The following is a 26,973-nucleotide window of genomic DNA, read 5'->3' as shown; positions in this document are numbered from 1 at the left end:
GTCCTTTCTTCATGCAAGGGGAGTTGCAGGTAGGGGAGCAAGGAGGTGTTTGTTTATGTTGGTTTAAAAATAAATAAATAAATCTCTCTCCTCTAAGCACACTCGAGATGGAGATCTGGCCAGAGAGCTTAAAGGGAAATCAGGATAGCAAACAGCTCTAAGGTTCATACATGATACGTGTTATTACTGTGAGACAGAGGGGAAGGACTGACTCAGAGATGCTGAACACCCCGCACCCTTTGAGTAATAAGCAAGCTCAGGAAGAAACAGAGCTATGAGGCAGCTGTCACAAAGAAAGGATCTCTGGCACTTTCAAGATCAGACAGGAACAGAGGAGCCTCCTATCTCACAATTTAGACGTACAAAAAAGAGAAAGGCCCAAGACAACAGCAATCATAAAGCTGTAGAATCATGTAGATGGCACCAACTGGCTTTTGACTGTCACAGAAAAACACCACTACAGGGCAGGAGAGACAAGGTCCTCCATGCTCAGAGGCAGCACAGAGCATGTTTAGACAAACATCCATCAGGAATTGCCTAACTTGTTATTACAGACTCCTAGAAACAGGAACTCCAGCCCCTTGAATTACCGTTCCAGTGCTTTACTACACTGAATCAGGAAAATATTGTTTTGCCCCTAACACCCAATTTAAGACTTCCTTGATGTAAGTTAGGCTGCCTTCAATGGACACAGCTAATGATCAATCCCCATCCTCCATCCTTTCCTACCATTTGGTTTTTTTTTAAACAAGGGAACAAGTTCAGTATTTCCCTCTTACATCAGGCTCTCTCAGCCTCCTTTTCCTGTTCTTCCCTGGACTCTTTCCAGATTACATCTTTATCTTTCCTAAAGCGCTCAGAACTAGGTACAGTGCTCCACTCGCTGTGCTGAGCTCTAAAGAGTAACTGCCTTCTGCAGTTACGCAACACACCTGGAAATGCATTCCAGGTTTTCCAGATCACAGCAAAAGGCACCAACATACTTGGTTTGTTACCTGCTATTACCTCAGATCCTACCTTCAATATTACCACATAGGCAACTGTTCTCCATTTTGTACTGCATACACATTTTGTTAATTCAGCTCGGGTTTGCTTAACCTCAAATTGTTAGATTTCAGGCCGTTTCTGCAATGTACTGTGATCTTTGCCTGGAGAAGAGAAGGCTCAGGGGAGACCTTAAAACAGTCTTCCAAAGTTTAAAGGAGGGCTAACAGGAAATCTGGAGAGGGGTATTTTATAAGGGCATGTAGTGACAGGACAAGAGCGAATGGGTTTAAACTGACAGATGTAGATTAGATATAAGGAAGAAACTCTTCACTATGAAGGTGGTGAGGCGCTGGCACAGGTTGCTCAGAGAAGCTGTGGCTGCCCCATCCCTGGCAGTGTTCAAGGCCAGGTTGGACGGGGCTTGGAGCAACCTGGTCTAGTGGAAGGTGTCCTTGCCTGTGGCAGTGGGGTTGGAACCCCCTGGATGAGCTTTAAGGTCCCTTCCAACACAAACAATTGTATGGTTCTATGATCTTTTTGACATCTAATCCTACCTTCCAAAGGCTACCTCACCCCTGCACACACATGTATTCACTGGCTATTTCATTACTGTGATGTTTGATGAATAGTACAGAGTAGCCACAGCAGCGCACATGAGGACTCCATATCACACATGCAGAGAAAAGCAGGACATAATTACTCCAAATATGGTTTACTAATGATGCGCAGTCCCTTCTTAATTTCACCTTCCATTTGCCTAGTTTATGTAAAGGTCACGCAGGACTAGGTCCAAAGCCAGCAGCTTTCTCCATCTGCCAGGCCTGCTACCATATCAGAGGAGAAAATTAAATTGATCTGATATGATTGTTTCTTAAAAATTAGCAATAGACGTCTGTTGTTGTCTTAATTTCCTTTAGTAAAGGATCTGACCATAAGCATCTGATCTTTTTCAGCATCTTGCCACGTTTTGTAACCACACTGGTCAGTTAGTTGTATTTCTTGGGTTCTTCAGCCTCTTTTTTGGGAGTGAAGGAGAAAAGAAAAAAGATGGAAGATATGTGTTCATTGCTCCATTCACTTACAAGCTGTGAGATTTCATGATCTGCAGAACACACACTGGAGACAACTGATCACTCTACGGGCCCGAGGGAGGCCGAACCCTCTTCCCCCTCTCTCCCTACAGCCACGGTCAAAGCCTTAAGGCAGAGGAGGGACACCCTGACAGAAGAGGCAGGAGCGGCGGCCGCCCCTCACCGCGCCCCGGGCCTGGCCCCAGCGCCGGGCGGGCGGGGCGGCCAGCGCTGGCCGTGCGCCGGCTGCCCTCTCCTGGCAGCCCGCCGCCAGAGCGGCACCCTGGCCCGGCACCGGGGCTGCCCCGCTCCTCCTCCGCCCTATTCTCCTCTGTCTTGTGTTCTTGTGCTTCTTGCTTTGTTTTCCGTCAATTAAGCAGAACATCCTCGCCCGTGCAGTGCCAGTGCAGCCCTCACCTGACACTTCGGTTTCAAGTTAGCTGTGCACAGAACAACTTTCTGCCCCCTTAAAACAAATCTCATTGCCACAGGATGTTGTGGATGCCAAAGATGTAGACAGGCTCAAAAACAATCTGAACAAATTAAATAAAGAAAAATATCACAGGTGACTTAAAAAGAAAGTAATAATCTGTGGCCAGGAAATCCCAAAGCCACGGGATTGCTTCAAGAGTATGGAGATGGGGAAGTATCACCAAATTTTGGCACTGTTCCCTCTGCTTTAAGTACTTGCTCTTAGACACTGTCCAAGCCAGAACACTGGAAGGCAGAGACCTGTCTGACCCAGAACAGCTGCTTTCATGTAACCAGTAGGACAAAACACCCATCAACAGGCTGTGTGTGCTCAACACCGTTTGATTTTGGTCCTCCAACCAATCATTTCACAGACTACTTCTAATACATATGCCATGCTCTCTAGCACTCGTCATCATAGAAGGGGAAATCTAAAGAAGATACTGTCCCTCTTGCCAAAACAACTAAGAGGCTTGGGAGTGTCTAAGACCCTTGCAGACATCGGGTAACACTTCAGCGGTCAAACAGCACATCGCAGGGGTAGATGTGGTCTCCTGGTCCTCTCCCAAGGATGACTCACATCTCCTCTCTTTAACCCCAAGCAGAGATGAGAAATTGCTTGAATTGGAGGGCTCAAACACGAAAGGAATTTGTATTACATCATCCAGCCCATTTCCTGCCAGCGTCTTACAACCCCAGAACTTTAGCAGGACTATTCATCAGCAAGGTAATCACTACTTCCCTTGAGAAGCTGTTTACAGGACTGAAGGACCTTATTGTCAGGAAGTCTTCCCACGTATCTCAAACTGGATGCACTCCTCAGCTTCTTCTCATACAACTTTTCTCTACGTGGTTATTTTTTCCTCCCGATATTGAGCAACTGTGACCGAGGCATGCACTGGTATGGAGCTTGCTGGAGGTGTTTATGGAGGAGCTCTGCAAGGAAATGATTCCCTGCTTTGTATGCAGAGAGGCTAGAAAGGCAGCAGACACAAGGCAAAAGGTAAATAAATACAGGGCCAGAGCCCTATACTTGCCCTGTCTGCAAGGCTTGTGTCAGCTGCAAGACACTGTGCTTCCTGTATTATTTAAGGGGTTTGATGGTAGGAAATAAGCTGAACAGAAAGGAAAGGAGAGATTTGGGGGAATGTGGCCAATATAAGCACAGAGACTTGGTTCAGAGTGACATTTCAGAAAGCAGTATTATTAACAAGCTCAGATATTTAGTGGAGTTACAGTTCTTCCTAATCACAATTCCTAAGTCCTTCCTGCAGTTTCTTAGAGATGTAGTCTGGCTTGAGAAAACAAGGAACCACTTCTTTGTGCTTCAAGTGATCAACCAAATGTCTTACCAAGACAGCTCTGGATTCAGGGGAGAAGTACTGCTACATTAGTTTCCATGGATCTTATCTTTTGTCTTCCAACTCATCCTGATTGATTGGACTTCAGTCTGTAACCAACTCCTCCTTCAATTTTTAGCTAAACACTCTGCTCTCTATCTTCCTTCCCAGATATCATGATTTATGTTGCTTTAAACTTAACCCTCTCCACTCTCTCAACACTTTTTTTACCTTCTGAATGTGCTGAGTTATAAGCAGCGTTAGATGCAATCCAGCAAAGGATTTCTCAAACTCCCCGCTTCTGCAGTGTTAAATGCCTTTCCATAACACATCTTAACTACCCCACATGCTTCACAGCTTAGGTGCTAAATGGTGACCCCCCACCTTACCCCACTGGTTATCCCACTGCACAACTTCTGCATGCAGCTGCCTCACAGATGCTTCCCATCTCCTGAGTATGTTGGACGTTTTCCTAGACCCCATTCTCTACCAGGAAGCTCATTACTTCCTATATGACATTGCAGTTAGGTCAGTAACAGACTATCCCTTTGGTTCTCTCTAGTACAGAGTGGAAACATTTCACTGCTTGCCTGAGGAGAGGCGGTGGAAGTCAGGAAGCAGCGGATCTAGCAGTCTTAATCCTAGTTCACCTCATTTTAAATATGAGGAAGATGTTTAGAAGTTTTTCTCGCATTAGCTTGCTCCCATCCCAAATGTAGGGTTGTTTGCCTTCAAGCAGAGAGGCGCTCCTCAGAAGCACTAGGAACATCAAGTCTGGTCTCGTCCATTTTCTTTGGAGGATCTCAGCTGCTTCTGATCTTTATCCTGGCTATTCATTCAAGAAGTCAGGTGTTAACTTTAAAGTCTTCCTAGAACCTGTCCCCCAGTTCAAGCACTTGTATTAAATACACTCTAGACAAACCAAAAGTGTAAGCAACAACCAAACCAAAACCCCCCAAATAACCCTCCTTTTTAGCTCCTGAAAAAACTTAACACTTTGACTGCCACAATCTCACAGGTTACAAAGGCAGTTAAGCACACATACTACAGGGTTTATGTGCATGGTAAATTATACAAGCAGGAAAACAAATCAAAAACCAAGATGCTTTTCAGGAACAGTAATTACAGATTTAAACTCTTGAGACAGGGAGTCTTTGTTCCAAGGCTGACAATACGGCACTGGAAAGAGAGTGTGGCTGGTGCTATCATGGTACAAATGAAAAACAACCAAGTGGCCAAACCATTTTCCTCAAGAAGGTGACTTTTTATTTGTTTAATGACAAGAGCATCTCCGCCTGTTAATACTAAACCAAGAGGTTTTTTTGCCCTAAACCATGCTGCTGCTAAAGTTCCCAGTATCCCAAAATTCACACTTCATCCACATGATGGAGAAGAGGCATTTAGGTGAAGGAGCCTCAGACCACACAGAGGAGAGGACAGAGGTTTGCCCCTTTGAACTCTTTGCTAAGATCCCCACTGCTCACCACAGAGAGACCACCAGCAGGAGCAGTGCCTCTGTGCAGGCAGCTCCAACAGGAAGCCCAGTGACCTGCTGTCCTGCCTCCCCACGGGAGCTCACACACACCCTTCACATCTCAGGATGAAGGGCTTCCTTGCCCAGCTCCCCATGTCAGGAGGGACTAAGTAAAGAAAACAAACAGGGAAAAAAAAGCAACAGGGGAGGTTTCCTGTTCTCACAGACTGCCACCACCAAAGTTCAGTTTACGCAGACCAGCTTGTGGCCCTTGAGAGAGGAGTGCACACAGCCACCATGCTCCAAGAGATATTCCAAAGCAGCAAGCAAGTGAAGACCCAGGGGAACAGGCTGACAATTGGAGGGGATTTAACAGCATTTCACCTTAAGCTTGAACTCAAACCAAAGGGACAGTGATAAAGCTGTTCCTAGCAGTTGCCATGGGCACCCACGCTACCTTGTATTGCAGTCTCATCTACATACAGGAGAACAACAGGTCAAGCCTGGCGAGTGCTCAGATGGAAAACCATCCACCGAAATTAAGCTGTTGAAGGAAATGTCACTTGTGACGGGTAACAGTGTTTCCACCACATTAGCACAAAGCCAATGGCCCAGTTTGATTTAAGAATTATACTCACGCAAGTACAAGCTTCTAAAAGAGGCTTCAAACCAATATCCTAACCCGTTGTGATAGCTGAGAATCACTTGCCGTAACAGAAGAGGTATAATAGCTCAAACATCCTGACCGAGTTCTGGTGTGTGCAATTACCTCTCTCTCCTCTTCTTTTCCTTTCAGCAGCAGCTAAACAAGGTGTTCTTGACCATTTTGCTTCCTGTTAGGGCACAAAATTACTCAGTGCAGCTGCCAAATTCTGCCATAGAAGTGCCAGTATTTAGCACTCAAATAAATTTCAGATATCATGTCGAATACATTTGGACATGAAAAGCACTAGAGCTGTATGACATAGGCCTTGGCTTTATATAAAATGAGCTGGCACAGCTAGCATGGAATAGCCTTCTGGAAGTACTTATTCTTGATGAGTTTGTCTGTATGTAAAAGTTATCTCAGTATAGCTGTAACAGTCATCTTCCATGCTGAGACCAACTCATAGTACCTCAGAGCTGTTTGTCACAGCTTGTGAAATGAAGCAAGGAAGTCTTGGTTCACTGCCTTTTAGGCAGGCGCTCGTGTTACTAAAAAAGAAACACCGTTCTGTTGGCAGGCCCAGCAGAGGGATAAAGAACTGAACAGTCCGCAGAGAATAAGCTCTCCTCACCAAAAGACTTGGTTCTCTTCTTGCTTAACAATGTTACACTAACGCTTCCCTTATTTTCCCTTTACTGTCCCTGTATCAGCCTACCTCTGGGGAAAAGGAGGGGCATCTTGCCATTCCTGTATGTGCATTAGACATCCACAGAGCAAACCTTGAGTTCTTGAGAACAGTCCCAGAGAGCTCTCCAGCTCCTTACATGGCTGTAACATAGACCCAGTAGTATACACTGCAACACAAAACCTTCTCCTTTCAGGCAAGCATACCCCATAACGACTTAGCACGCGTTCCCCAGGCCCTCTCACCACAAGAAGTCCACTAAGCCAGCACTCTGGCAGGGCAGGTGAGGAACGAAGGGGCTGCACAACAACTTAAAAGTTCTGGGTTATCATAAGGTAATCACACAACACCAGAATTAAGAGGAACACAGTCTCAGCATGAACCCATCTCATTTGCCTCAGTGCCGCTGCCCATCTGTGGTGATGACAGAATGCTTAAATGTTTGGGAAAGGATACAAAATCAACTTCATGCTGTAGACCTAAGCAGTCCCAAATGGCCAAAGTGAGGACTCAAACCAATCACGTATTTCCACTAGCAGGAAGAAAAAAAACCTATGATAATCTGGAACATCTGGCATGGTTTAACCACTAGAGGGTGTAAAAACAGCATAGTGAAAGGTTTGCAGCCAGCAATCAACGGCATTTAGAGCTTGAAGGACTGAATTAAAAGCACATACAAAGAAGTGAAGGAGTAGGATGCTATGTAAGGTGAAAGAGAGGGCAAGTTATAGCCACAGAATTTCTAGCAGGACTACTGCGGCTACACAGCCCTAAAAATAAAGCTCTGCTTTGCTATTTCTGCTATGGAAAACATTGTGGTAAAAAGCACAAGCATTTTACAATCAAGAACTGCAATGGGAAAGAACAAAACACAGAGATTTACACTCAACCAGATGAAATTCAGCTCCTAATCTGAGGAAATCAGCCATAACTGCTCCTGCATGTCATAATTACTTTGTTACAAGCTCAAGATCACTACACGTATTCCCACACCACTTCCTTCCTCCTTCCCCAGAGCAGAAAGGCAGGTGATGGAACAGCCATTGCTGTTTCCCACAGCAGCCCGAGTGTGTGGCAACAGAAGACTTTTTCCCTGTTATCATGTTAAAAGGCTCCCTATCAAATTAGCTAAAAGCTTTGAAACCTCATTAGTGAAAACCAGACCCGAATTGAAACTGCTTCAAGGCCAAAAGCAAGACAGAAGGACAAACACCACAGATCAAGACATTACCAAAACTGGGGGGGAGGGAGGAAAGGGGAGGCCAAAAAGATTTTTTACAAGTACTTGCTAAAATGAAAACACACAAATTAAACTGAAACCTCCCTAAAGCTACCTGCCATATGAAATACATATGCACACTTACTAATATACATTACTGCTATGTTCACCCATACAGAGCCCTCCAAGGCTGCCCAGGCTGTAATTCTCATTTCACGCACTAGCTGTTGTAGAGCTTCCTGTGTCCATCTCCACTGATCTGGTGACCTGCCAGCCAACAGCAGCCCTGGGCTTTCAAATCACAAGAGTTATTAAGGGATGAGAAGAAGGAGGAAATCTGTGAAGCAGGACATGCTGGTAGTCACCAAAATGAAATACCTGAAAACACCCCTAAATAGGTAGGTACAGTGAAGGGCAAAACTGGGTGCAGAGGTTGCCACCAGAATGGAAAAGCTGAAAGCAGATATGAACTGCTTTAAGGATCTGGGACTGGCTCTGCCTCTCAACCCAGCATATCTCAGCCAGGGCAGAGTAGGAACCCAACTCTCACAGCATCCCAGTGTGTAATATTTATTCACGCTAGTTACCAGTTTAATATATCCCAGTAGACATTCTGAATAATTTCCTCCTATGTAGAAACCCACAGACACGTTACAAGCACCAAAGATTTGAGCTCTTCAATTGCTGAGGCTGCACTATGCTGCACTTCCTTCATAAAAACATCTCCCATTAAGCTGTTGCTACATATACCCAGGCCTCATCAAGATATGATGAAAATCACTTTCTTTATATAGCAGTACCTGAGAGTATTGAAGAATTTGATTCTGGTTTTGTTATTTGCTCATTTCTGAAATGTGCTGCATTATTGATTTTCTCTGCATATTAATTTCCTGTTACACTGGTTCATACTTTGCATTAGCACTGCAGAACACTAAAAAAACCCACTTCATTCTAAGAAGGGAGATTTAATGTGTGGCAGTTGTACCTTACAACCCATTAAATTTCATTTGTTCCAAAGCATCTCCTCCTTCCGACACACAAATTCATCAACTGGGATTTCTCTGTCTTGTGCTAGGAGGCAAGAGAATGCTTACAGATGTAACACAATGAACAGTGTGATTTTTACTGCTGTAGGGGAACATCCTGAATAAGAGCAAGGGGCAGGGGCCCTGCAGGACTTGAAAGGAAGGCAAGACAAGTTCACAGATACTAGAAACAACCCAATGGGACGTGTCACTCCCTAACTCCATCAGCAAAGCAGACTCTTACAAAAACTCAGCGCTGTTTTGCTCCCCAGATGCTGGAAATACAGAAGTATAAAAGAGGGCCAAGCATGCACTGGCACTGAACGTGTACATTCACTAACACTGAGGAGATAGAGTGGGAGCTTATGACAGTGATTTTAAGTTATGACATTTTTAAGAATAAAGAATTTCCTGAGCTCTTGGTAATGTGGATCATGTTTAACCCCTTACCAGGCACATTGCCCCATACTGCTGGAGGCCATAAAAAAGATTCAGCTTACCACATATATCTCTGCAAGCATTCCACAACAGAACAAAAACCATTTCCACTCCGTAACAAGACAGCCAGGAAGCTGTTGGACAAAACACCCATAAATGCACAGAGACACACACACACATTTACTGCAATCAGACTCTTACTTGATTGTCTCTTGCTGGGTATCCATGATAACCTGAAGTCAGAGGCTCGTTCTGCAAGACAAGAAAACAAAGAGTGAATGTAGGGGTTACAAGGAAGAGAAACCAAGGAATTATGTGTCTGTCTTGACTCAGGCGAAAACAAGAACCTGCATGAAATGGGGGAAGGATGAGCTAAGATTAAAGCACTCTGCTAACTTCCTATTTTCCGTGGAAGCTAATACACCTAAATTAATTTTCAACTGCATGTGTCAAACTGTGCAGAAAGGAAAAGAATAAAAGAAAAAAAGCCATAAAATAAGCATAAGCTAATCCTGCCTTACCCTCTGTAATTTCAGTGGTGTATAATATTCGTAATTTTCCAAAGAATTCTTATATGCAAACTTCATTTATCATCACGAACACTGAACAAAACAGAACATAAAATTACAGAAGCTACCGCCCACCTTGCCCAATCTTGCAGAAACGTTTCCCTAAACACTAGCCATAAAGTGTAATTTTCTCCTTTTCAAAACTGTACTAATAGCTTAACACGAACTTAAAAAGCAGTCAGTGTATCTTCAAACACCCCAGAAAGCCCAAACAATATGGTGCACACTCCCAATGGGAGATCAATGCTCTAGACTTGCTTATTTCACCCCACAAGGGTCTCCGAGCCAACACGTTCTGTGCTATTGGCAGCCCCATCACACTGTTCTGTGGGGATTTATGAACCTCCAACACTTCTGGAATCTCTCCATGAAATTCCCAGACCTGTCTCTATTTTAGCAGTGCTGTGGGGATTAAGATAACATACTTCACGATACTTCCCAAATGTTTATTTCAGTCTCTTAATTTATTTTCTGTTACTCTCCCTCCAACACTTCCTACTTGAAACAGGGAGAGGGGCACTCACACGTGGCCCTGTGAGTGCATCTGTTTCTCTCTGGGTGGAGGATAAACTAAACTAGACCAAGCCTGTATCAATTTCACCCTGGTACCCGTGCATTCACAAGCAGCTCCTGGCAGAATGCTAGAAGGAGGAAAGGCAGTAGCCACCCTCCACAATCAATTTTTAAGTCTGCTCCTATCTGTTGTTATGACTTGTGAGGAGGAACTCTGAAGCCAGCCATGCACTTTCTCCAGCAACTCTTGGAGAATCTGGGCTAGAGAGGCAGGCCAAAGGGGAAGACCCTAACGAAGCACAGCAAAACAATTCTGAATTGTCAAAAACAAAGATATTCTGGCCATGAAGCTGACAGAGATGTGTGATCACTGTCAGCAAGAGTTTTTGTTGAGATATTTTGAGTTTTGCACTGGGATATTTGGATTAAACAGGCCGGCTCCTACCAGAGAGAAGTCTTCTGCCTTATACAGGGCCTATGGTTGCTGGCACAACTTTGCAGTTGACACAAGAACACTTCAAACACAACTTCTGCTAAAAAGCAAGGTGCTAATATTTCAATGCAGAGACTAGCAATGCTATTTTAAGTTTGTATTCATCCTCCCTCTCTTCCTCTTTACCTCAAACCTGCCCAGGGGATTCTCCATGGAAACTTGCCAGGAAACATCCAGCCTCTCAAGGCTCTCACGCTAAAGCTACAGTAGCACACACAGTATGAGAGCTTCAAGGACAACAAAACTTCTGGCAGCCAGTTTTAGGGGATTAACAGTAATTAATTAGGTTGACCACCCTCTGAGTACATTCTTCTCAAACACTACTAGCCAGCAAGCAGGTAAAGCAGAAGTAATACAGAAAGAGAAGGAACGACAGAGAAGTTGGAAGAAGCAAGTGGAGACTGACAGCTACAGAACCATCCAAAGCATTTGGGTTTTAACTATGAATGAAATTAAGAACCAAGCAGCATCATGATGAAAAGGCAGGCTAGTATTTTCCTCCCCCAGGGTAACTACATATTATTGTGATTGTGTCTCACACACTATAGCCTACCAACTTATATCTAAGTGCCATAAATGTTCACTTTGTATCAGCAGATACAGTCTTCTCCCAAAAGACCATTCCAAGTACTCTTTTAACAGTACTTGTTCACAGCACCTGCAAGATCAGTACCTCAGACATGCTCATGTGGCAGTCTGTCTCAACACCTTGGAAAACAGAAAGATTTCCACACAGAAAACAATGAATAAATGGAGAATTTGCCCCTACAGAAAACAAACTGAAAGTTATCATGAAGAAAGGAAAAGAAATCGTTATTTTGAGGATAAGGTTCTTCACATCAGGGACCGTTACTATGAGGCTGTAGCAGAAAAGAGAAAAAACAGACCCTTGTGGGATTTCCTAAAGTCAAAGAACCTAAATGCCCAGAAACCATGTCTAGAAACAGAATGGTTTCACCGTAGATGCTAATCTCAAGAGTGAGAAAAGGAAGAGAAAGACTATTATACAGATCTGAGGGCAGCCCACTCTATGGAAGAAAAAGAAACAAGAAAGATGTGGAGTTTAAAAAAACCCAAAACCCACAGCTAGCAATTTGCACTTTGTTTTTGGAAGACAAATCCCACAAATCACAGACTAAAAATGTTTGAGGGGTATGGTTACATCAGAAGGCAAAAGAAGAGGTGAAAGAAGGTTAGATTAGGAAAGCTAGAGTTTGGAGAAAGCAGAGGTTAGAAAGAGTGTAGCAGCTGGAGCATTAAGGTCACAAAAAGGCCAAAGATATCTCTGCTTCTCATACAGCAATGCCACCACCAAGTACTGAACCCTTTACAAAATCCCCGCTGTGCGTATCATTGCTCTAATTGAACTTAACTCTCCAAGAGAAGGCAGGAAGCGCCTAGGGAAACCGTCTCTCGCCAATAATCTCCAGTGCTGCCAATTTTACAGGTCACTAATGGTGAATCCAGGGCCTGCTGCATGATTATTCCATACAGAGTTTGCTTTTGTTGAGAACTAAACAGAGCAAGAAGTAAAAGCGATAAACTCCTGCAACTGGAACAGGACAGTCAAGCAACGCCCTGACAGAAAACCCGTTAGCTAGTGGGTGATCTAAGGCAGCAGAGGCTGGGGATACAACTCAATCTCCTCTGCCTGCACACACACAAAACTAATCTTACAAAATGGAAGTAAAAAGAGAGAGAGAGGGAATGTTTGACACACAAGTACCCTGCCAACAAACATGGAGTGCCCCTGCCTTCAGGCAGCAGCCTGGTGGGAGAGGGAATCCCCAGATAACTCCATCTCTCTTGCAACTCCCTCCTGACAATTACATTTCTCTTTCAATACCAACATGAAACCAGACATTGGTAAAGAAATTGAGTCAGGCAGTGCTAGCCTGCAAAATCAAATCAAACTGACACTGGGATGTTTCATTACTTTTTTTACCCCGGAAAGACATTTCTCAGGTACTTGCAATTTGCTTTAGAGTGGGGAGAAAAAAAACCCTAGAAGCTAATACAGTACATCAGCTTTCCGCAACACATATTGTGATTTTATTTAAACCATACTGACGATCTCACACACGGGCTTCCACACTTCCATAGGATCTGTGAGCATTGTGGCTGTACCTCAGTAGCAGTCTCTATGCCAGCCAACTGGTTTTAACAGGATGAAAGTCACAACTCAGTCGAATACATGAAGCCTATAACCCTCTCTCTTCCCTTCAAATTTTCCCCCTTTAATTTCCCAGCCTTGCTAACACAAGTTCTTTTCCGTTGACATTTGCAATAGTAATGTTTGACACAACTGCAAGCCATAGGGACGAGGTAAACACAGTACAAGCATTTGCAGATGACTGAAGGAGATGCTCCTGCACTAGCAGAACAGCCAGGCTTTGGGGGTCATTGGGTTTTTTGACACCTCTCAACTCCATAAATCTTAAAAGTTGCTGAATTAGATGCATCTGGAAAACGTGAGGAACTGCCAAGAAACCAGCACACCATTAAGAAGTGACCAGTTCTGTGGGTGCTATTAACTTATGAAAGGCCACAGAGGACTGGAGTGAGTCCTCTGTAGGAAATGTCACAGCTGTAACATGATGGAAGGTCTGGAAATCCTTCTTCTTAAAAGTAAGTTTTAGCTTAAAGAGGCAGTAATTTTCCTTGACCTAACTTGACCCCAGAACGAATTAATTTTACATCACAGACTCGCCACTTTGCCAGACACAACAATTAGAGAGGCCTGATTAGCAATTGTTTCTTGACAGCCAAACTAAACCTAAAGCCCGCAGATTAAAACTCTGCTGGTAGGAACTGTTATCTTAGTGAGTTCATCCGTATTTCCCCAGCCAGAGAATCAATTCCTGCTACATCCAAGCTTCAACTTTAAGTGTCACGTCCTTTTGGATGCAAAGATAACCTCAGAAACACGACCAAGCAATCCCTTCCCTGGATCTGTGTTGTGCCTGCTTTCCAGACAATGCTAGGAAAGTGAAGTTAATGCAATTATTCTGAGTTTCACAACTGCCTCCTAGGTTCTGAGCAACAGCAGCAAAACCGACACAAGAACAGCTCATTTGCCTCTGTTCTGGCTGCCCCCAAGAGTTCCTGGCAGCACAGCAGCCCGGGGGCTTGGAAAGAAGTGGCGAGGGAGACCCGCAGCTTCACAAACCCCCACACTACACAGAGCAACGACATAAAGGCAACAAGAAATCACTTGTTCCTCCTGAGAGTGAAATGGGATTTTGAAGTGGTGAGATAGCACAAGCTACGCATTCAGCAGAGACTTGTGCTACACAGAGAGAAGCCACTTTTCTAGAACACAGAGAATAAGATGTTAAAACACAAAACAACAACAAAAAAAGAAAGCTGAACACTGGCAACTAAACTATTAATCTGAAAGTGACAGCTGCGAAAAAGTAAAGCCTGCGAGCCAGACAGAAATCCCAGCTCTGTTCACCGCAGCCCAGGCATTTCACCATCTTTCCTGCTTTACTTCTTGCACAGCAGGAAAGACAGAAGATCTGTGCTGGGCAAGGAGGGGGCTTGAAAAAGCCTTTTTAGTATTTTAACTGTGGCAGAGCACAAGTAAAACTGTAAATGCCTTGACCTTATTATCAGTTACCAAGAAAACAGAGGCAATGCCTCATTGGACCCTTACATGCACGAATTATTGCATATAAGCAAAAAGGAAATATCTATTTCTTTGTCTAAGTGTATGTGATGCATTCAGTCTGGCTTCTCAATTGTGTGTGCCATCTCCCTACCCCAAATTGCCTGTGAATAAAATTAATGGGAAAAGCAGCATGTAAGGGTGAATTACCGATTATTAATGAAAAACTGAACTAAAGTAGTTTTTAAATGGATCTTAATGTCACCCTTCTCCCTCGATACTTACCCTAATTTGATATATAGCTCTTGCTAATCACTCTGCAGTTCCAATAACTGCATCTATAGTGTGGGACAAATCCCTTCAGCTGTCTTCATTTTCAATTAAACTTGCTTCTCAGCTTTTGGCCAGTTTCCAGACACATAAACATCATCTAGCAAAGGACTTCCATTTATTTGCTTCTTTGTCAGTGTCCTGAAATCAACAAACTGTACGGTTTTGTGGATGCAAATAAATGGATTTACATTTTGCTTAGTACCCATCCTTTTGGGGTTTTTTAAGCTGTGTTTGGGGACTAAAGGCTGCAAATTTTGATGAAAGGTGCCACACCAAGTACGCTGCATGCCGCTGCCCTTGATGGCTGGGAAGACTCATGCTGGCTAGCACTGCCCTGGCTTCCCATACACACCCCAGTCACTAAGGACACGTCCTGAGGGAGGGAAAACCAGAGGTGCTGCTGCTAACACAGTGCTCCAACCGCACGAGGCCTGATGCTGGCAGCTGCCCCCAGGAGAGCAGAAGAGCACCCATGGGCTCCCTGCTTCAGGGCCTGGTGGAGGCTGGGATGCAGGCCCATTCGGCCCCTCTTCCTTCCTGGAATTCTGGCCCAGTTGCTGCAGTGACGGCAGCCTCCAGCCTGCCCTCCTCTCACCAGGTTTCCCCTTCTCCTAAAAATACCCCGTTTTCAGCAGGATCCAGTATGATGTTGGACAGATAGGACAGGAGAGCTCCTGGCCGGGACACCCTGACGGAGTTCCCCACCTCCAGCCCACAGCACAAAGGGGTCCCCGCACCAGCCTCAAGGCTTTGCAAGCCCACAGCTCTCCAGAGCTCCACCCCTGTAGTACCCTGCAGCACCAGGCAGCCCATCACCCGCCTTTGAGCCTGCAGGCCCTCCTCTCCACCATCATTGAAGAGCAGGGGCCCAGCCAAGAGGGAGGCCAGGCCTGCCAGCGGCTCCCCGGGCGGGAAGCCCAGTGACACAGTAAAGACAAGAAAGGAGGGTGATGTCAGATTAATAAAAATAGCCGCCTGCCCTGACCACAGCTTGAATAGTTTGGGAGCAATTAGCTAAGCAAGCCCAAGAGGTGGCCAGCAAGAGGGAACAGGACAAGTCAGCGGGAGGCTGCATCGCTGTCAAACAGGGAGCACCCTGGTGAGGCTGCCCAAACGTGCCCGTGCAGTTTTCTGTGTTTGAAATACATCTTAACTCCGACCTCCTGGCAACTTCTGTTCCGCAAAACCCTGTACATACTACAGGAATAATAACTGCTTGGTATAGCAGAAGCTGCAGAACGGAATACACGCAAATATACATCTGACCAAACCACACAGATTTAAACTTTCAGGCCTGTTAAACTCAGTATGCAACAAGTTTACTCAGGGTTTAAGCGGACAGCGCCCATATGAAGCTACAATACAGATGTCTCATTTTGCAGAACGGAGGGGGATTTTCATACAGAGAAATCACTTCCACAGCCAAAACAGAAGAGCTAAAATTGAAGTATTTCACAGAGATTTGGTATAAGAAGAAGTAATGGAAGTAGCTTTCTAGAGGTCAGAAGCAGCTTTCCACCAACAGGCTTTTTCGTTTTCCAGATGAACCAAAGGGTATTTTCAGCTTCTCAAAGACATAAGATTTCACTAATTTGTGTAATTTAAATGTACAAAACAAAAACATACAGTTTTATTTTGCACTACATACGGCAGCATCCTCATACTGCTCTGGGCATAAAGGAAATACAGCCTGCTTTTGCTGGTCCATGACCTAGGTTGGCAATAATAGAGCCAGTGGGAGTTAAAGCCCCTGGGAATACTGTGCACAGTGTGACATCTGTGATCGAGCAAATGCAAGGACACTCTGCATGCACAGAAGCCAACAGCACAGAATATTGATTTCCCTCCTCTTTTACTAGGCACAAGCATTTTAAATGGCAGTTCATCTTCACTTCCACTCTTCCTCAGCAGGACAGGGCTCATAACAAGGCTTTAAAATCCAGCACTGGGGGCACCTCTGGATGTCGTAATTGTTATAGGGAGCTGAGGAAGCATTTCACATGTAACTTATGCTAAGCCACTCATTACAAAGCAAGATGCTCATGGCATAAAAAGCCGGCTTGCTCAAACACAACAACTGCAAGCTTTCGCAAAGTGGAGTACGGAGTTCTGCCTTAGTAGATGGCTTCATTGCTCCCGCTGTCTCAAAAACCAGGCTGGAGAACATGGAAGAGAACAAGGTGAGGGAGATGACAGACCACAGATCCAGAAGCAAAGTCAGTTTATCACAAGCTTCGTGGCTGATTTTAAAGATATTCAGAGGCTGTTGCTCTAAGGTGAAAAGGAAGAGAATCCCTAATTTTGAGAAGGAAATTATAGTTGTTCCATTACCTGCAGAAGAAAAAGCTGAAACCAATTTGTTAGTTGGATGTGAAGAGGCTGTGACAGAAAATTAAACCTGCCTTGTTTTTAGGGAAATGGGCACAAAAAAGAGGCACAACAGCACACAATTCAGACAAAAATCTTGCTGTATACCGAGTGCCGCAGGCAAATAGGTGCGAGAGACATTTTCTGTGCCCTGGACTCGTTGGCCTGATTGCATAAGCTGCCCTAGATAGTTACAGAAATTATTTTCCCAGGTTCGCATTACAAACCAGCTTTCCTGTCCCCAGAGACATCATTTCTTCGAGCAGTCTAGCCAAATGCAGTTCCATCTCCAGAGCACTGTAAGTGCCCAAAGCCAGCCTGAGAAATGATTCCAGGGAGGGGGGCAGGCTGACGGGACAGAGCTGTAATGGCAAGGGGTTAAAAAGCCCGGAGGAGGGAGAGGGCACAGGGTTTGGGGCACAGGGTGAAGAAAAGGCAGGCTTCAGGAGTGCCTCGGCAGCCAGGGCTGTTTCTGATTAAGCCTGCAGGATTGTGGAGCTGCACAGGAAGTGCCGGGGGGGCTAAGGGTCTCACTGCCGCCATGCCAAACACACTAGAAATCTTTGTGTTCCAGCAGCACCATCTGGAAACAGTTAGAGAGAAACAACTCCCAGGCCTTCCCTCCCAAAATAATGAAAAAAGAATAAATTCACTCTTAAGACCATTAAGCCTGGCCTCTCCATCCCCCTCCTGGAAAGCTCCTCTCCCTGCAAGAGTGGGGAACAAAAGGGTATCTATAAAAGGTAAAGAAACCCCCTTGAGTGCTGTGAGGGCGACCTGCACAGCGCGGCAGCTCTCTCTGCTCACAAGGGGCATCCCAACGTGGCATCACAAGGGACAGAGAAAGACTGAATCCTCTGTCTCTTGGGCACACTGCTTCAGAAGCAGCCCTCATGAAAGCGCATCCAGTGCACTAACTGCACATAGTAAGAACAACGGGGGGAAAACATGGATGGCAAGTCATTCTGAAGTTAGAAGAGCCCCAAATGGGAGCTGCACATATTGAGGGCTCACCCTGAATTTTGGCCCCTTGAAAGCTCTCATTTATGTGCCATGAATGAACACATGGATGCAAGAGAATCCACTCCAGCAGAGATGAATATTCCAGTCACAGGCAAGAGACTTAATTCCATTCTTAAGACAACGGAAAGACCATGATGTGAAGCACATCAGCATGGTGATGCTCCCCTGCTGCCTCAAAGGTACCAAGAGTCAGAAGGGCAACAGAGTCCGATACAGCCATTTCCAAGCACCAAAGGGCTCCTTTCAGCAAGGCCTGGGACAGCTCGTTAGTGCCTCAGCACATGTTCTGGAGACAAAGAGGGTGTCTGTTTCCAAAACGCCATTCACTGGTATTTTAAAAGGGAAAAGGAAAGGTCATGACTGTTGAATTTTACCAGAGTAAATCCCGTGTAACAGTTTATAAGAGAGGTACTCCCCTTGCAAGGGTTGTTATCTCCATAAGGAAGTAAAGCCTGCAGGGTTTTTACCCTTCCCTCCTTGCCTTTACCTTTATTCACCTCTCCCACACACATCAGTATTTTTCAGGGGTTTTCTTCTAATTAGACATCCAAGCACTACACACTTGCCTATAAAGATGTAAAAACATATCAAAACAAAATCAAAGCTAACCTTTCAACATCCCAATTAAGCAATTACACATGGAAAGTAACACGAGTGATTCCTGCTATAACACAATGCCATTCCACTACAGAAAGCACACCTTTACTCTTCTTCTTACACACACCCTGTAACTGAGTGCCATCTCTTTATGGGCCACAGACAGTCTGGATGGGATGTGATCACGTGCTAAGGCAATTCATAAAAATAAGTCTTAAAATAACAGGCTTTCTCAGCCATTAACCAAGGACTCCTTGGAATCCACTTCTGTTACACAAACCACCTCACTGCTCCTGCAAAGCTAACAGCATGGTAGCTGTGGTCACACTTCTCTACTAAGTATATGGAAAGAGAGAAATCCTTCCTAAGCTATGAGAAATGCTCACCATACACAAGCTGCTCAATATGGCATATTATAGCTGATGTCCCAAGCTAGCCAAATAACTTATGCTGGAGGTATGAAGCATCCCAGTGCAGCCAACGGTCACAGCTAGAAAGGGGTTAAAAGAGGGAGGAAAGGAGCACTAATCAAAGAATCTCCTTCCCTCCCAAAGGAGGAACACCTCCTGTGTGGAATAGTTTTGAGAGGAGTTTCAGTATGTGCTTTGTTTCAGAACTGTAAGAGAAAGGAAGAAAGACCTGCCCTTCGTTTGGAAGGCTGTATCCAAAAACTCAGGAGAGCTAGGAAGATTCAAAACAAAACACCACCCAACCCAGCTATGGGGACAAAACTAGGCATTTACAGTAAGTTACTGTTTCCATTTCATTGCACAGAGAAGCAAGCCAAAGCCACTCCAAAGGCATTTCTAAGAAAGACCATGTTACTGTGGAGAGCAAAATCATCCAGCGAGATATCTCTAACTGGTCTGAACTCTTCAGTTTGGTCCACATGGGAGCACTAGCCCTGCTTATAAGGGGAAAGTGGTTTTCTGCTGCCTGTGTTCTACTCTTACGGGCCAAGAACTTTATGTATTAATGGAAAAATAAGTGAGACACTGCCAGCAGTCTCGCACATTGGATATTCTTATACTACTGTACATTCCGTGTTTAAATACGGCCATCAACCACAAAAATAAGATTGCAATTAAACAGTTAGAGGTCGTAAGAACAGATCGTGCCTGTGAAAGGTCAAGACACGTGCCAGGGATCTTTGTGGTGCCTGCAGCATTAAAGTACCAGGCTGCTGTACACCAGGCACATAGGAGGCTGCGAGACACGGGTCTGCCAAGCAGGCAGGAGACACAGTTCTCTCCTGCAGCATCCCACAAGTCTGTGATACATTTCTCTCTTTTTACCAGCTTTAGGTTTAGTTATATCCCAGAAGCCCTCAAAACAGCAGACAACCTCCTGACAGAGCCTCAGTTCCACCCTATTATCTTTAGGGATAGTCTGAAGCCTCTGGAAGAAAAAGACACACACACACAAATTCGCCCCCAGGATATCTCAAAACCCCTGGATTGCACATTCCTGCCAGCACCACACAAAAGCAAAGTCCCCTCCCTTCCCTGCCGGCAAGACAATGTAATAAACAAGCCACAATACCAATGGTGGAACTGACCAAAACTAGTTCCTTGCAGATTTGTGCCCTCTGCCCTCCCGGCTGCTTCCCGTCCCAGCCTGCCGCAGCTATAACCACAGATCCCCTCACCACATCCCCTGCCATGGTCCCGTGGGGCAGAATGGAGCACACACCCCAGCATGGCCAGACAGTCCATCCGGCTGCTCCATATGGAGTGTGTAATACACAAGCTCTGACCGCCCTGCCCTCTGTGAGCATTTCTCTGCATCTCTTGCCCATCACTACCCCATCACTATTTTCCACAAAGCTTTTCAGAAGGCAATAACATTAAAATTCTAACAATTTTTAAAAGCTTTTGAAATTACCACTCGGTTTGGAAGCGTGCATGTGTGGGAAGGGACTGTCACAGCACATTCACCTAAGGCTTTTTCCTTCACAAATCTAAAAACCTCCTCTGCGCGCAATCCCTGGAGACTTCTTTGCATCAAGAAGTTACATTTCCCTCCCTTAGCCTACAGATGAAATGCAGAATAGGGATCTAAAAACACTCGGCTCCTGAAATTACAGCATCGTGTATCTTCTTATGTGGCACATTCAGATAAAGGAAACAAAAAAGGGAGCCACCCTCCCACTGAACATGAAAACATCTTAAATTAGGTATAGAGAAACTGCCAGTATAGCAAACTCCTGAACTTGAGCAGACCAAAGGCACCGTGGCAAAGAGCAGATGAGAGAGCCAGTCAAACCATGCCAAGGCACCACTTGCCTTTTTTGTTTCATTTCTCAAGGTTTCTTTGTAAATACAGCCAACATTCTTACTCAAAGGTCTAGACAGTTGCAGCCCTATAAATTCAGCTCTAGTTGCTCCCCCCTTCTGCAAAAGACTGCTAGGCCCAAGTATAAAGAGATTAAAACTGAACACCCTTGGGCTACACAGTGATACAAACCTTCTAAGAGCATGGGTTTTGCAGACAGGTTAAACCAACCTCAAAAAATCCCACTGCCAACAAAAGGAATCGCCCTGTTTTTCCCCCTTTTGCTGCCAAATGTGCATGCCTTACTCACCTCCTGCAAGCACTGTAGGGATCACAGAAGAACATGGCAAGTCAGATCAGCTTGCTCATCCTCCTGGAAACTAATCCATCAAAAAGGAGAAGGATTAGCTTCATGGACAAAGGTGGGCACTACAGGCCACGTAATCCCAAACACCTGTACGCTGGAGGGTGCAGGACCACATGGCTGGTATGGGGGAGAAGGCAGGGCTCCTCTTTCAACAAAGGCATAGTTTTAGAACAGCTTAAACCAATGATGAAACTGCAACAACACGAGCTTTGCTGACAAGCTTCCTTCTAGAAGCTATCAGTCCTTGACATCCATGCTTTTCAGAGCCTTCTACACAGGCATCTTTAACACTGCTTTAAGATTCAGTTTTTTACTCCCTCAGAGAACTGATCATAACATCCCCAATCCTGTGTAACCTAACCAGATATGGCTGGTGTTTGCTCATACTTTTCTCCTTTTTTCATCCCTCAGAGCAGGGAGCAATTCAAGACTGCTGCTGCTCTATGAAAGACTGGAGCTGCTTAAGTGAGTTTTCATGATCGCAGGGATGCTTTACAGATAGTAGCCATGAGTATCCAAAACCAAGCTGTCATATTTGATCTGTTAATTATTTACGGAGTTGTGAGAATGCACAAGGGAAAAGGTATTTTTATCAATGAAATCTACCCACACTTGGTAGCTAGTTTTCAGATCAGTAATTGAGGAGGGCCTACAAACACAGATGTTAATAAGTTTTTCCCTACTGAATTTGCAAAGAGACACACAGACCCCTTCTGTCTTCAGTGCTTTGCATTTGTGACCTCCACGACTTCCAGAAAAAAGCACTGCTCTTCACTACAGGCCCATACACCACCATCACAAAGAGACGTCAAGGATTTGACAAGACCAACTGCAGAACTACTGGCTGAGGCTGACTCTGCAGAGGATGCTTGTGGTAAGATGAGGCATGTAGAAGACTTCACTATTAAGATGCGCAAAGTATGCATGTTCTGTCATCAGAGCTATCTGTATTTTAGAAATGTTCCTGGTTCTCAGCTTGATGCTGCTCATTCAAGAGCTTTTCCTAAAGAGGACAGGAAAAACAAACATCATTTCATTTATATTAGTGACACTGCTTAATGCATTACAAGCACTCAAACTATGACCACAAGGAGAAAACACTGTGTGTATATAAAATACACATTTGTGCACACATATTAAACATTATCTATATATGAGCCTGACCAAAACTGAAACGTAACAGATCAAAAAATCAAGTCTTAAGGCACCAACACTACCACCTGCAGTGTATAAATGTCTGTCAAAATGAAGCCTGTAATCATCCTGTGTGAAAAAATGAACCTCCCAAATCCTATCCAATATGAAGACAGCATTGCATCAGTCAGAGTTGGTAGAGAGATAGCACTGGTGCCCAGAGGATTACTTGCAGCTTCAAAGGAGCAGCAGAAAGAAAACCAACGAAGAAAAGATGTTGGAATTTCACACAGATGCAGCTGCTGCATGGGAAAGCTGTTATCAGCCGCACAGAAAGGCACCGCACAGATTCAGGACAGGAGGGTTGAACACATGCAAATCATAGACTGAATGAGATTGCTTCTCTCCCCCACTGCTCTTCAATCAGATCAGGAGGATGAGGGAAAGAGCTGGAAATCTGCTACTTTCTGGAAGCAGTCAAAAACCTCCTGGGGGGAAGAAAAAAAGAGGGAGGGAAGAAGAACAAGTTTTCCCTTTCTCCTGCTGCCATTACTAAAGCCAAAAAGGGTATAAATGAGAAGCTCAAAAAACTTGAAATCTCTACTCCACAAAGATACTATGAAACCACAGAGCCCCACACTCTGGCGATGCCAATTCTAGCTCTCCCCTGCATCCCAGAAGCCATATATTACAATAAGCCTTAGCTTCTCCACTGACTACGTGAAGAGCTTGCCATTCATGAGTCCCAGTCCACCAGCTTTTGTATTTGTTTCTGGAGGGGCTGAATGCTTTTACCCACAGCAAAAAAATCACATTTGCAAGCCCTGTGTGCTAATAGGAAAGCCTCCCAGACTGCCTCCCAGTTGCTGCATGACATCACTGCAGGCTTCACACCTTTGCAACTTGTTGTCTCCCACTCATACAACTTTAAAAGCAGTAGGAGGAAGCTTGTTTCAGACATTTCCCTCTTCTCTGTTGACAGGGAATACTACACCTCTCTCCATTCCAGCTTGATGAAGGACAAAACAGGCATCTTTACCCTGTTCCCTTCCTTTTAGCCTTTTTGATGCAATAACCAGTCAACGCTCACGGACATATGCAATGATCTAGGCTTTCCTAGGGTTTGTTTTGCCTCTCTCTCCATTGAATCACTTCAAGTTTCCTCTGCTACTTGCTGCAGAGAAGCCACAGCAAGCAGCATTGCAGCCACCACTTCAGAGGTGCTCTGCTCCAGGTATGAGTCAAAGGAAGGGAAAAAAGGACAGCACATCCTTCCTGTCCATCACAGCCACACAAAGCAAACTGAGGACAGGAAGATACGCAGTGACTCTGAAAGACTTTGTCTTTGGCTGAGGGGATGTCGTTCAGCAGGAAAAGCTTTGCACTGGCCAGCGGAGGTGCACCCCTCCAGCATCCAGCATTTTCAATGGTGTGAAAGGACTGCATTTCTCTCTGGAAGGGAACTTTGTTTTTTCCAGTCTCTGCAAGGCTCTAGGAACCCCTCAGCACTTTATCAAACACTAAAATCCCAGAGGGCTGTAACAGCACAGGATTTAAATAAACAAAAGGGGAAAAAGAGGCAGCCAACCCCTGCTACTTTGTACTCAATCACTTCCATACCACCTACAGAAACCAGGTTCTGAGGGAAATCACTGGTCACAATTCTGATTATTACCCCTATTTGCTCCTCAGATACACCAGTTTTTAAATATCAACATGACTATCGAACAAAAATTCAACCCGTTATCAAGGCCGATTTATTCACCAAAAATCACTAGAAGGAGATTCTGGACAAAGAGGACGACACAAAGGAAGAGCTGATTTACATGATCCAATCAGAGGTGAAAAAACACTCACTCCTCTGTGTAGCCAGGAGGACCTGAAACTCCATCCGATCCTGTCAACCAGGACTAGAGAGCCCTCTGGTCAAAGGGAGTTTCCCCAGGGACCAGCCACCTGCTGTAATTGCTTAAAAGAGAAAATAGAGAGGAACAAAGCAGAGGATCAACACAATGAAGGTGGTACCAAGCGCACACCCAGAAGTTCTTGCATGGAGAAGTGATCATCTCTTCCAAAAGCATAAAATGTGTCTTGCAGCTTTTATGAGTTGTGATAATGTGAACAGTGGAGATCTTTTAAACACTTACAAAAATTAGCAAGGCTAACATTACAGGCAAATAGGGAATGATTTCCATTAGAACAATAAAGGAAACATTTCCTCTCAGAAAACGTGAGACTGATTGTTTTTTAGCACCACAACCCCTGAAAACTTGGGATGCAGAAAAGAGACCCTCAAATTGTGTGTAAAAAAAAAAAAAAAAAAGGATGTGGTTTGCAGAGAAATCCACGCCACTAAGATGAAATGCAGATAGGGTACAATACCAGATACCACACATGGAGAGATAATAGAAAAAGATGAGGACCTGGGATCCCATGCAGTCTTCAGCATGGCTGCAAGGCAGAACCAGATATAGACACGCAAACCTGCCAACAACCCAGCAGCAAAAAGGCTGGTGCCTACCTACGCTGCGGATGGGAAGCCTGCAGGGCAACCCAGCCTCACCGCCCTGCCGCTACACAGCTCCCCAGCCCTGAACACACAGGGTGCAGGGTGCCTCTGGGGCTGGTGCAGCAACGAATTCATCACCGGGTGCTGGCAGCGTGCCTCACACAGGGAATTCAATAGGAATAGCAGGCCGAGGAGGAGTGAATAATTCAGGCACTCTGCTCGTTTACACGGTGTTGAGGAAAGACGAAGCCAGCTCGCATCACCTTCAGCCACCCTGCATGCTTACATGTGGGGTCCAAATGGGAAGCCAGGGAGCCAGCAGCACACTCGTGGGAAAGCCCCACACTACCTGGGAATGCTGCCGACTTGCCCAACTATGCCATGCTGGCAGGAGCTGGCAAACACTGCCTGCCCTTGCCACCAGCGGGAGCAGAGAGCTGACTGGCTACACAGCACTGCTTGTTCCCCGCACACACAGCTCCCTGTGTCCCGCCGCCAGGAAGGAAAAGCCACTGGGAGGGTCATGTGCTCTCCATCAGCCCAGCTCCCAAAGCTTAAAGCAGAAGAGGATGTAGGCTAATCTCCCGCAGCCACCACTCTGCCCTAGGAAAAGCTAATGTTAGATTAGTCTATCAAAAATAGGGAAAGCTGCGGAGGGAGGGGAAAAAAGGGATGAGGGAAGACAATAAAAATGTGTCGGGGATATGAAAAATGTCAGCCTTCAAAGCGACAGGCTTACTGACTCAACACTGCATCATGCAACATAGGAAACAGCTCTTGGAAAAAGCTCTCTGTGCCCATCAGTAATGTCTGCTGATGACCAAGAGCACACAGAAACACTGGGGAGAGTCTCTGCCTCCGCCACCCGGACTGAGAACAGACACAGATTACAATCCACCCCACACCAGAAACAATTTATCTTGCCATCACTGGGAATGGGAACACCTCAAGAAAGTATCTCTGGATTTCTTTCTTCCCTTTTCCACAAAATCACATGTTATGCTGAAACTGCTGTGCCAGGCCTGAAGTCTCGAGGCCAGAAGAGACCTGGCAGATCAACCTGATGTTCCAGGTGCTCCCATTTTAAAGGAATCCCTTCCCCAGCACATGATGCAACATGGCAAAAATGCTGCCAGCACGTAATGACTGTGCTCCCTCCTCCTCCAGCCCAGCAGTCTGCTTTGCCCCCAAACCAGGTACTCCACATTATCCCACCAGCCAGAACAAAAGCACGCTGCATCAGCCAGGGCATGAACAAACAGCAGTTCAGCAGCCGACGGCAAAGCGCAGAGCCTCGCCGCATACCAGGCGGCTGCTAACAGCACTGAGTCAGTCACTCTTCACCATGAGGAGCTCGCCCCATCATTTCTGCTCTCCAGGACTTTTCCAACAGACTGATTTGGAGCAGAGCACTTACAAGGTGGTAGCACCAGCATTGTCCAGTGACCACTTCCCGGGCATCGTGCTCCAGCTTGTGGACACGCTCAAGCAAACAGCATGTACAATGGCACTGTACAAGGCAAAGCAGATGGAGGTAGATCAGGTCCACTGTGCTCAGCAGGAGCCCCAGGGGAAAAAAAGAGAAAAAAAGAAAAAGAAATCTCTCATTTGCTACCTACTCTTTTTCCCACACAGGCAGACGGACAGGGCAAGGCATCTTAAGCACAGATGTCTGTCCCATTACAGATCTCCCTGGGGCCTGCCAGGACTTAGACTGTGGTTCAGCAGACAAAGAATCCCAAATCGAATATGAAGCCCCAAGTAAATCCTCACAAGCCTGGGCTTCAGCCGCAGCTTCTTTATCTTCGCTGCATCTCTAATGCTTTTAA

At 45.3% G+C, this 26,973-nt stretch overlaps 1 protein-coding gene across 1 annotated transcript in view; it reads right to left on the bottom strand.

Annotated features, from left to right (window-relative positions):
• RBFOX2 (RNA binding fox-1 homolog 2) overlaps nucleotides 1–26,973 on the bottom strand; it is a gene marked incomplete at its 5' end in the record, with an annotated part of 167,324 nt that overhangs the window by 120,999 nt on the left and 19,352 nt on the right. The window contains one exon of the mRNA XM_080633585.1: nucleotides 9,557–9,607. Within this exon, the coding sequence (XP_080489711.1) occupies nucleotides 9,557–9,607 (51 nt within the window). The remainder of the gene's footprint in view (nucleotides 1–9,556; nucleotides 9,608–26,973) is intronic.

Source organism: Psittacula echo (genome assembly GCF_963264785.1).
Source record: "Psittacula echo genome assembly, chromosome: 1".
NCBI classification, from domain to species: Eukaryota; Metazoa; Chordata; class Aves; order Psittaciformes; family Psittacidae; genus Psittacula; species Psittacula echo.
The sequence above is the reverse complement of the archived record's forward strand: the minus strand, read 5'-3'. Positions and strand labels throughout refer to the sequence as shown.